The 11,788-nt window shown below is 45.5% G+C and overlaps 1 protein-coding gene across 2 annotated transcripts; it reads left to right on the top strand.

Moving 5' to 3' along the window:
* The first annotated feature begins 1,916 nt into the window (after positions 1–1,916).
* On the top strand, positions 1,917–9,988 carry LOC147107075 (uncharacterized). 2 transcript variants are annotated; one of them, XM_086008112.1, is made up of 4 exons: positions 1,917–2,112; positions 6,939–7,097; positions 7,531–7,660; positions 9,554–9,988. In XM_086008112.1, the coding sequence occupies exons 1-4, from the start codon at positions 2,002–2,004 to the stop codon at positions 9,769–9,771; spliced, it is 618 nt and encodes a 205-aa protein (XP_085864238.1). In that variant the 5' UTR covers positions 1,917–2,001; the 3' UTR covers positions 9,772–9,988. The 2 variants fall into 2 exon arrangements, with proteins under 2 accessions (XP_085864238.1, XP_085864237.1); XM_086008111.1 differs by having other exon boundaries at positions 1,924–2,112; positions 7,531–7,672.
* Positions 9,989–11,788: the final 1,800 nt, after the last annotated feature.

Genomic DNA, 11,788 nt, shown 5'->3' on the forward strand with positions numbered 1-11,788 from the left:
CCCCCCTCCCCCTCCTCCCTCTCTCCCCTCCCCGCACCCTCTGCTCATCTCCTCTCCCCCACCCTCTCTCTCTCCCCTCCCCACCCTCTCTCTCTCTCCCTCACCCCTCCTCTCTCCTCTCCTCTCCCCTCTCCCCCCCTCTCTCCCCTCCCCCACCCTCTCTCTCCTCCCTCCCCACCCCTCTCTCTCCCCTCCCCCCTCCCTCTCTCTCTCCCCTCCCCTCCCTTCTCTCTCTCTTCCCTCCTCCCACCCTCTCTCTCTCCTCTCCTCCCCTCCCCCCCCGTCTCACCTCCCTCCTCCCCTCTCTCTCCCCTCTCCCCTGCTCTCTCTCTCTCTCCCTCCCCTCCCCCGCCCTCTCTCTCTCCCCTCCCCCGCCCCTCTCTCTCCCCTCCCCCGCCCCTCTCTCTCCCCTCCCCCGCTCCCCCTCTCTCCTCCCCTCCCCCGCCCCTCTCTCTCTCCCCTCCCCCGCCCCCTCTCTCTCCCCTCCCCCGCCCCCTCTCTCTCCCCTCCCTCCCGCCCCCTCTCTCTCTCCCCTCCCCGCCCCCTCTCTCTCCCCTCCCCCGCCCCTCTCTCTCCCCTCCCCCGCCCCCTCTCTCTCCCCTCCCCCGCCCCTCTCTCTCCCCTCCCCCCGCCCCCCTCTCTCTCCCCTCCCCCGCCCCCTCTCTCTCCCCTCCCCCGCCCCCTCTCTCTCCCCTCCCCCGCCCCCTCTCTCTCCCCTCCCCCGCCCCCTCTCTCTCCCCTCCCCCGCCCCCTCTCTCTCCCCTCCCCCGCCCCCTCTCCTCTCCCCTCCCCGCCCCCTCTCTCTCTCCCCGCCTCTCCTCCCCCGCCCCCTCTCTCTCTCGCCCCTCTCTCTCCCCTCCCCGCCCCCTCTCTCTCCCCTCCCCGCCCCCTCTCTCTCCCCTCCCCCGCCCCCTCTCTCTCCCCTCCCCGCCCCCTCTCTCCCTCCCCTCTCGCCCGCCCCCTCTCCCCCTCCCCCGCCCCCCCTCTCTCCCCTCCCCCGCCCCCCCCTCCTCGCTCCCCCCTCCCCCGCCCCCCTCTCTCTCCCTCCCCCCGCCCCCCCTCTCTCCCCTCCCCCGCCCCCTCTCCTCTCCCCTCCCCCGCCCCCTCTCTCTCCTCCCCGCCCCCTCTCCTCCGCCCCCTCTCTCTCCCCTCTCCCCTCCCCGCCCCCCTCTCCCCCTCCCCCTCTCCCCTCCCCCGCCCCCTCTCTCTCCTCTCTCCCCTCCCCCGCCCCCCCTCTCTCCCCTCCCCCGCCCCCCCCTCTCTCCCCTCCCCCGCCCCCCTCTCTCCCCTCCCCCGCCCCCCCCTCTCTCCCCTCGCCCCCCCCCTCTCCCCTCCCCCGCCCCCCCCTCTCCCCTCCCCCGCCCCCCCCCCTCGCCCCTCCCCACGCCCCCCCCCTCTCCCCTCCCCCCGCCCCCCTCTCTCGCCCCCTCCCCCGCCCCCCCTCTCTCCCTCCCCCGCCCCCCCTCTCTCCCCTCCCCCGCCCCCCCTCTCCCCCCCCCTCCCCCCTCTCCCCTCCCCGCCCCCCTCTCTCCCCTCCCCCGCCCTCCCCTCCCCCGCCCCCCCCTCTGCCCCCACCCCGCGCCCCTCCTCTGCCCTCACCCCGCCCCCTCGCCGTCTTTCTTCTGCCGTGGTGCCCGATTTGCTACTCCAGGCCCCGCCGTCCGCCCGCTCTTCCGGGGCAAGGTAAGAGCCGGGCTCCGGCCCCACACCACCAGGGTCAACACCCGAGCAACCCGCCCGCTGCCCAACGTGAATGAAGACCCTCCTTACCTGTCACGGAGTTGAAGTCTCCGAATGCGGCGTGCGCCGGGCCTCTTCCCCCGCGCATTCAGGAGGCGCGGGGAAGAGAGAGAGAGACAGACTGGGGTGGGGGGGGGGGGGCGCGAGTTAGACGCCGCCGCGCACCTGCTCCGCGGAGCTGCGTACCGCCGCACCAGCCTCTACTAAGATGGCGGCGGTAGCGGCGCTCGGCTGAGGCCCGCCCCTCCAGCCTTCACAAAGATGGCGGCGATCGGGGGCCGCTTGTTGACTGGGGCCGGGAGGTGCCTAGCTCGGGCGTGGGTGCGGAGGAGAGGCCGAGGCTTCGAGGCCTACCTGGAAAAACGGGGAAAGGTAGGAAAATTAATGAGATTGGATAAGTTAATTACTTTCTAATTTTTTTTTTTAAAAACAATGTGTTTTAAAAGCAACGTTTTTTTTAAAGACGCGGAAAGCGGGAAAAAGAAAGGAGAAGTTTGGAATCAAGATGGCGGCGACTCACCTCGGTTCAGAACGATAAGGTCCGCCCACACACGCACCGATTGGTCAACCGTCAGGTCACCAAAGCGTAGGATTGGTCAATCGTCCCGTCACTTGACCGTAGGAGGGCTCGGCCGCACGCACCAGCAACCCGGCGTACGATTGGTCGACCTCGAGGTCACTCTGTCGCTAATGAGCGGATAATGAGATGCTAATGAGCGGAATGTTGAAGGTTTTTCGGATACCACGGGCGCAATTTTTGTCCGGCCGAAACGTAAATACGCTTACGATCGTTTTGGAATGGTGAGCTTTCTTTCGACGTAACGCACACGTAGGTACGCTCTGTAACTTTCGAGCGCATAGCCGGACAGACGCACACCCGCGGACAGACGGAAGGACAGACGGATCGACTCCTTTATATATATATATATATAGATGCCACTCACAGCATTGCTGTTTCTTTTAGTCTTTCTCCCAGTGTGGCATTTTTTTACTCACACTGCCAGTGTGTTTTTATTGCTACTCATTTCTTTTTAGTCCTACTTCAGGCTTTGCTTTAAAACTCCACACTCTATAAATCATCAACAACAACAACTTGTATTTATATAGCACCTTTAACGTACTAAAACGTCGCAAGGTGCTTCACAAGAGCGTTATCACAGAAAATTTGACACCGAGCCTCACAGGGAGATGTTAGGGCAGTGGTCAAAGAGGTAGGTTTTAAGGAGCGTCTTAAAGGAGGAAAGAGAGGCGGAGAGGTTTAGGGAGGCAATCCCAGAGCTTAGGGCCTCGGCAGCTGAAGGCACGGCCACAAATCCTCCCAAGATTCATGTCCCCAATTCTAATAAATTACTTGTGATTTTTACTGTTCCTTTATGTTTTTGCTCACTCTTTTCTTTATAGTAACAACCCTAACTCCTCCTTCCCTGCTTGGGCCTCATGCCACTAGCTGCACTTACGAGTACCAAATTTTCTAGACCACCTTAACTTGCCTTGTGAAACTTTTCAACACTTCATATTGTCTGATTTTTTTCCATGTGTAATACCACAGGCAATGAACTAGTATATAAATAACATTAAATTAATAAATTCAATGGCTGAAGCAGTGAGACCTATTAAAAAATAACTTTTCAAAATTTCCTGTTCATTATCATTTGTCAGTGATAATTTTCACTAAGCAACGTATGTAAAAATGTTATTCCTTTCAAATAAATTTAAAGGGCTTGCCTGCAGTGTGTAGCCTAGAAGGTACACAATTGCACCCTAGGTTTAGCCTAATTTCCATATTTGCCTAATTGTGTAGTGCCTTTTACACATTCCTTCTGTACTGTGTGGTCATCTAAGGGTAAGGTTCAGTGCCAACTGTAACTAACTGAAGGACTACTGGAGATGAAGTAAATCATACTTAAATTGTTTTTATTTGACAGCAAAATGTAACTAATTTGTGTACTGCATTTTAAATTTTTTCTGCAAATATTACCCTTCATACTGTGCCCAAATAAAAACAACATTTAGGGTATCATTTAAAAATATCCAGAGAGCAACTGGTCTCTCCTCAACCAAATAGTCATAATACAAGTTTTTCTTGTCACTTAAATCCATTTTCCAGAGCTGGGAATGGGTTTCATCTGTTTCTCATCTGGTCTGGTAGATGGAATCATTTGAAATATTGTAAATATGCTTTCGAAGGAAGGAAGAGCTATTACATTCAGTTGTGTGAACATCTTCCTTTGGATAATCATGGTAAAGAAACTTATCCCATTACCATCCCCTTTTGCCTTGCACCATCATCCTTTTTTTCACTTAATCACTCCTGCCTTCCACCTCATCACAGACCTTCCCTTTTGTTCCTCCTCCACCCGCTTTCCCTGCCTCTGTACTTGCTTGAACCCTGTTACAGCTGTAACATTTTCCAGTTCTGACGAAAAGTCACCGACCTGAAACGTTAACTCTGTTTCTCTCTTCACATATGCTGCCTGACCTGCTGAGTATTTCCAACATTTTCTGTCTATATTTTATTTTATTAAATGACATGTTCACAATGTTATAATGAAGTCATTATACTTAATTATATTTTGAATGATAGTTAAAGAAAGAACTTACATGTATAGCACCTTTCACAACCTCAGCACATACCAAAATGCTTTACCGCCAATAAAATACTTTTGAACTGTAGTCACTGTTGTAAAGTAGGACAGTTTGCGTAGAGCAAGGTTCTACAAACGCAATAAGATAATGACCAGATAACCTGTGTTCATGATGTTGGTTGAGGGATAAATGTTGGCCTGGACATCAGGAGAACTCCCCTGCTCCTCTTCGAATAGTGCACTACGATCTTTTATGTTCACGTGAGAGGGCAGACACGACCTCAGTTTAACGTTTCATCCGAAAGACGGCACCTCTGGCAACACAGTACTCCCCCAGTACTGCACTGAAGTGCCAACCTGGATTATGTGCTCAAGTCTTTAGGATTGAACTTGAACCCACATCCTTCTGACTCGGGCGAGAATGCTGCCAATGAACCAATGTATGGTGCCTTCTAGCAATGGGCAACTTTTCATTATTTGCATTTCAGGAAATGGGGTACTACCAATTAATAACATTTGAAGCCAGTTAAAATATAACTGAAATGCCGCAAGGTGGAGAGGTTCAGGAAAATAATTCCAGAATGCTGGGCCCTAATAGGTGAAGACTGTGCTAGTGAATATTATGCAGAGGAAGACTGCACAGTAGGCAACACTCGGGTGAGTAGATATTGCAAGCTGGATCTGGAGATGGCAGAGGTAGGGTAAATGAGGCCATAAGGGATTTGAAAACTGAGCAATGAGGATTCTGAAATCCATGGGGCTTGGGTAACCACTGAAGGTCAGCGAGGCCAGGGTGAGTGGGACTTGGTACAGCATAGGATGTGGGTGGAGAGTTTTGGGCAAGTTAGAACATTTACATTCAGAACTTCCCAAAAATAATGTAAAGTGGACCGAAAACTCCACAAACACTCCGCTGTCTGAATTATCAGGATGTAAATGTGGACATTATCTATCTATCTTCTATATATATATATATATATATATAAAGCGGTCGATCTGTCTGTCTGTCCTTCTGTCTGTCTGTCCTCGGGTGTGCGTCTGTCCAGCTATGCGCTCGAAAGTTATACGGCGTACCTACGCGCGCGTTACCTCCGAAGAAAGCTTGCGCTTCCGGGACGCTGGTAAGCGTATTTACTTTTCGGTCGGACGAAAATTGTTCGCGCCTTATGCAAAAAACCTTCAAAATTAAACTCATTATCTGCTAGCATTGATTGACTGACGTCAAGGTTCGACCAATCCTGTGCCGTCACGATTGACCAATCCTACAGTACGGTCCCCTGATGGTTGGCCAATCGGTGCGTGTGGGCGGGACTAATCGTTTTCATCTCGGGGATCTGGCAGCCATTGTTTCAGTGCCATGACTTCAGCTTCCAGCTCAAACTACTTTGAAAGTTAGTATCTCTTTTAAAAAATAACATAAGATTTACCAAAAACGTTTTATAAGTACTTTCACTTTCATCTTTCAAGGTATTAAAAGGTAGAAATGTTGCCCGGCAGCAGATTCACAAAGGGACACAGACAGGGCCCAAAAGCCTGGGACTCGATTTAAAATGTTGCCCGGCACCAGATTCACAAAGGGACACAGACAGGGCCCCAAAGCCTGGCACTCGATTTAAACCGTCCGGCCCATTTAGTATATTGCACTTTCATTTGAGGCTTTAATTTGAATCTAACAGATTAAAGTTTCCTTTATATGCTAGCTTTTCTATTTGAAATGAGTTTGAGCAGTTTGACCCACCAAACATCTAAAACCAAATACTGTACCATTGACCTGAAAGATCACGTCTCAATGTTTGTCCCTGTGTGCCTCCTGCTCACTGTGTCTTTGTGCGTGATTTATTTATTGTCTGTCCTTAATTGGCCTGAGAACATTAAGAGCCAACCAGGTAGCAAGGGACTGGAGTCGCATCTAGGCCAGACCGGGCAGGTTCTTTCCTTGAACGCTGTTTGTACAGCAACTTTCTTAGTACCAGGTCACAAATTTGCCAGATTTATTGAATTCCGTTGCACAACTTGCCTTTGTCGGCGGTATTTGAAATTGTTGCTAGGTTGAACGCTACGTTGCTAGTCCGGTACCATAGCTTACTGTACCCTGTTGAGGTGTCCCACATTGAGCTATGGATGGGTCCCAGACGCAAGACTTTTAATTGTTGGAATACTGTATAAATCTTATTTATTGGTGTGGAATTTGAGTCTATTGCAGTCCTACTTTATATCTACCATAGAAGTGTGTCTGCGAAAGGAGCTTTGTTGTCAGTTATAACTGAAATGAAAATGGTACCTGAGGTCTTGATATTAGTCAATGGGAGAGTTGTATGTAACTACAGTCAGAATGATTGTGGAAAAGTTGCAAGGGGGGTGGAGGGATTGGGGGGGGACCACAATACTACCATGTCTGCCCCACGTTGTTACCTAACTCCTTGGAAATGACAACTTCAGCATTATTGGCTTTCACAGTAGTGTAACGAAGCTTTGGATATTGAATATTCTGTCCTGTTGTATCATAATTGATGTATCTTTGTATCCGAGTCTAAGAAGCTGCCTGATGCAGGTCAAGCAGATTTGTATAAATTTGCACTTCTGCTTATTGTGTGAGCAATTTATTGAACACAGGAAAAATTGGAGCAAGAAATGAAGCTTCACAAGGAGCAGGAGGAAAAAAAAGCCAAGGAGCAAGAAAGAAGGCACACAGCAGAAAGAGCAAGTGAAAAATTTCAAGAATGGCTTAAGAAAAAGAAGCTGCAGAAAATGGAGACAAAAAAGATAGCAAAAGTAGGATTATCTTTCCTGTTAGTATTTTTCAGTAGTTTTATTCTGATGGTGACAAGAATCTGGTTAAACAGTGTCACGCTGCAGAACTGTCTCACTATAACCCATGACATTATTTCATATTTTTTAAATACAATTGAATTTTAAATGCAACTGGTGCTGGATCCCAATAACAGGACTTTGTATACACTTTCTGGACTATAGTTAGTTTTAAACAAGACAATTGCATATGCAGTTTCTGGACTATATGCCACTAAACTACAGTGTTGAACTGTTCTGCTCTGTCCCTTGAATGAAATAGTAAGCAGTCTCCACTTGTATTATCAGCACCTTTCAAGTAGGAGAATGTTTGCTTGTCTTGTTGGTTCTGGTTTGGATTTGTAAGCGATAGCTGTGCAATATTGCAAATAATATTTATTTTGTCTTGTATGTTCAGGATGAAGAAGAAAAAAAAACAACTGAAACACAAGAAAGGAAGGAAAAGGCAGACAAGGTTTTCCAAGAGTGGTTAGAAAAAGTCAAAACCAGACCTCGGACTGTTCCAAGCAGCTTTGGTTATGCTAATGGTAAACTCATAGGTTTGTGCCACTTTTCTATACGTAATTAAATGTTACCACGTGAACTTTTCCTCCACTGAAGCCATATGTTGCACTTATGAAATTCAAATTAAACTATGTATTAAAAATTTCTATCACTGATATAAAATGTAAATTGTTATATTCAGAGTTTGTTATTCCAAAAGGCTGTCTCTCTTTTGTAATTTTTTAATCTTTTGATGACGTTACAAATTAAATAGGACAGTTCAGAGTCTGGAGTATGTTCCAAGATTGTTTCATGTTGAAAGGTTGAGATGACTCACTAGACACAAGAGTGAACTTAATGAAGCTTGAGTGTTTTAACCTTGAGATACCTTACTGCCTTGCAACACATTCCCATGTGTGTTATCTACATAATAAGTGGAAATATAGTCACTTATTTCTTTTTTGCGTGGTTATGCTCGTGGGAGTCCCATGACTGGCAGCAACAGATGGTTGGCTCCTGCTTGTGTATAAATATGCCAGAAGTAAAATTGGAAGTTATTTGATTTGCGGCTGCAAAGGAATTCCATGGCTTTTATATATTTTTATACATATTGTTTATTATTTATATGTGTTTATTATTTATCTTTGAGCTTTGCAGGTAGTGTGATGTGAAGCAGAATGTTCAATAAAAATGAGCTTGAGATTAATTGCACGACCTGGGACTGTTGATGGAAGAGTGGTCAGATATTGTTTCTTGATATTTATTTGGAAAAGTGCTCTATATTCAAATTTGTGTGATCTGAATACTAACCAACAATTTAATCTAGTGAGGAAAAATACTTTACTATTTTTCTTTGGGAAGTTAGTTGTTAAATTCCACTCCTACTCAAACAGCACAAAAGAGCCCACCTTCCATTCTTTGACCTTCCTCAACTTTGTGCTTCTCGTGCATATCAGATTTCAGACAGCTGCCTGTAGGACACCAAGATGTTTGCAAATAGCTTCCATAGAAACATTGCAGGGACTTCAGAGTGTGTTCTTTCTGCGTTTTGGTATTATCTCCTGATAATGTCGTATCAGCAGCCTTTGTTTGAATCCGTTCTTCACAGCTGGTTTTGCTTGCACATTGCTGTTTGCTGTTGTGCTTGTGTTGGAAGTAAGCCTGCCTTATGGCAGTGCTTTGGTGCCGCTGAGTGCTGTCATCCCTTGTTTGGTTGATAACAACCAGAACAGTCTCCTGTTTACTGCACTCCAGTTTGACAAATGTGTTCCAGCTTCCATCAATGTTTGTGAAGATATGCAGAAGGTTTAGGTTTCCCTTGCCGGTTGCCTTCATTTTACATTTCACTCCAGTGTCAAAACTGGAGGACATTCTAGTTTTTGCCATATATGGTGGGGGATTTTTCTTTCAAATTTTGGCTTGTGTGCTTCTTCTGTTTATGCACAATAGATCCTTTCTATTCAAAATGGCTTTTTCCTTTCCTGTAGTGGAGCACCTTAGCCACCACTCTGCACCTCTCCTTGACAGCTTGCTGAAATTGAAAACTTCTGGAGAACTGTGAAAAGAGTACAAATCTAACACTCCATAACGGAGTACAGCAAAGCATCAACTCACAAACTTGTGTTTTTTTCATTTCTGAAAAGAAGCATGTCTTTTTTTAGAAATAGTTTTCTGTGAATTGCTGAATATCAATATAATATTTTTGAAGAAAGTAATGGAAATTCTATACTTATATTTTGCTGCCCTTTTGATTGCAACACTGCTGCTTCAGTCCTGGAAAGATTAAATAACCCACTGCTTCAAATGTGTATTTTTCTTTGACTTGAGTAGACTGGGTTGTCTTGAGGCAAAATTCCTTTGTGTGTCAATTATTTTGAGTGGTATCTTTTTAAGCGATGTATACCTGCTATGTTGATTTTGTAATTAATATTTTACAGGATACTATGATGGAAGTTCGTATCCGGCTCCAAGCTACTGCAATCCAATTCCATGGAAGCCCATCCCTGTGCCACGTTCAGAAGATCACACTAAAAAGATAACCTGCAAACAAAAAGAGAAGCCAAAATCCACTTATCCATATAGACCACATTCAAATATGGTTTTCAGACCAAAGGACAATCTTGTTGTTGGAACAGCTTGGAGGAAAGCAAGATGACATTTATTTTTTTTACTGACCACATTAGTGCATTCCATTATTTAATTTTTCACTCTTGTATTTTTAAATTTTGGTAGTAATTTTAAGGTCTCACTTTTTATCCCATATTTATATTTTAATTAAAAAGTGGTTTTGTATTCCCCACCAAGTCTTATCAGAGCTGCTTTTGCTCTGTGAAGTATCTAATTTCCATTAAACAATACAATAGAATATGAAATGTAGTTTTGTGAATGTTTCTTTCAGCAGGCCAGTCATTAATATAAAGTATATAAGATAAGCAAAATAATTGGCTTATGATGCATTCACACATCATCTTTAGTTAGAAAAATGTTTGCCACTTTACAGCAATGATTACGTAGTTTAGAGGACGTGTGTATGGAATGCATTTGGGACATTTTTCTAGATCAATATGTCAAGGAACCAACGAGGGAACAGGCTATTTTAGATCTAATATTGTGTAATGAGACAGGGTTAATTAGTAATCTTATAGTAAAGGATCCTCTGGGGAAGAGTGATCGTGATCTGATAGAATTTCATATTGTGTTTGAGAGTGATGTGGTTAAGTCCGAAACTAGGGTCTTAAATTTAAAGCCAATTACATAGGTATGAAGGGCGAGTTGGCTCCGGTAGATTGGGAAATTAGATTAAAGTAATGATGATAGATGAGCAATGACAAACATTTAAAGAAATAATTCATAATTCTCAACGAACAAACATTCCCTTGAGGAATAAAAACTCCATGGGGCAAGTAGTCCAACCGTGGCTAACTAGAAAAGTTAAGCATAGTATTAGATTAAAAGAAGAGACATACAATGTTGCCAAAAAGAGTAGTAAACCTGAGGATTGGGAATATTTTAGAAATCAGTAAAGGATGACCAATAAATTGATGAAGAGGGAGAAAATAGAATACGAGAGTAAACTAGCAAGAAATATTAAAACAGATTGTAAGAGCTTTTACAAGTAGGTAAAAGGGAAAAGAGTAGCGAAAGTAAACATGGGTCCCTTAGAGGCATTGACAGGGGGAATTATAATGGAGAATAAGGAAATGGCAAAGGCATTAAACAAATATTTTGTATCAATTGAAGACACACAAAACATACCAGAAATAGTGGGGAACCAAGAGTCTACTGAGAGTGAGGAGCTTAAAGTAATTAATATTAGTAAAGAAAAAGTACTGGAGAAATTAATAGGATTAAAAACTGACATCCCCTAGACCTGATGGCCTACATCCTAAGGTTTTAAAAGAGGTGCCTGCAGAGATAGTGGATGCATTGGTATTGATTTTCCAGAATTTCCTAGATTCTAGAACGGTCCCCGTGGATTGGAAGGTAGCAAATGTAACCCTGCTATTCAAGAAAGGAGGGAGAGAGAAATAAGGGAACCAGTTAGCCTGACATCAGTAGTAGGGAAAATACTAGAATCTATTTTTAGGGATGTAGTAACAGGCCACTTAGAAAATCACTATGATTAGGCAGAGACAACACAGTTTAATGAAAGGGAAATCATGTTTGACAAATCTATTAGAGTTTTTTTGAGGGTGTAGCTAGCAGGGTAGATAAGGGAAAACCAGTGGATGTAGTATATTTGGATTTTCAAAAGACAATTGATAAGGTGCCACACAAGAGGTTGTTACACAAGATTTACACAACGTTTATGGGATTGGGGGTAATAGCTTTGATTGATTAACAAACAGAAAACAGTACAAATAAACGGGTCATTTTTGGGTTGACAGGTCGTAACTAGTGGGGTACGGCAAGGATCAGTGCTTGGACTGCAGCTATTTACAATCTATGTTAGTGACTTCGATGAGGGGACCGAGTGTAATGTATCCAACTTTGCTGACAATACAAAACTAGGTGGGAAAGTAAGCTGTGAGGAGGATGCAAAGAGGCTGCAAAAAGATGTAGACAGGTTAAGTGAATGGGCAAGAAGGTTGCAGATGGAAAATAATGTAGGGAAATGTGAAATTATCTACTTTGGTAAGAATAGAAAAGCAGAATGTTTTTTAAAAGGTGAG

The sequence above is a fragment of the Somniosus microcephalus genome, chromosome 15 (assembly GCF_052327205.1).
Source record: "Somniosus microcephalus isolate GS21.2 chromosome 15, FLI_Smic_1.0, whole genome shotgun sequence".
Taxonomy (NCBI): domain Eukaryota; kingdom Metazoa; phylum Chordata; class Chondrichthyes; order Squaliformes; family Somniosidae; genus Somniosus; species Somniosus microcephalus.

What these genes read in the sequence shown, in the direction of transcription:
- LOC147107075 (XM_086008111.1), top strand. Translation starts at nt 2,002, where the DNA reads ATGGCGGCGATCGGGGGCCGCTTGTTGACTGGGGCCGGGAGGTGCCTA. An exon ending in ACCTGGAAAAACGGGGAAAG is followed by an intron (nt 2,113 to 6,938) that starts GTAGGAAAATTA and finishes TATTGAACACAG; the next exon opens with GAAAAATTGGAGCAAGAAAT. An exon ending in TGCTAATGGTAAACTCATAG is followed by an intron (nt 7,673 to 9,553) that starts GTTTGTGCCACT and finishes AATATTTTACAG; the next exon opens with GATACTATGATGGAAGTTCG.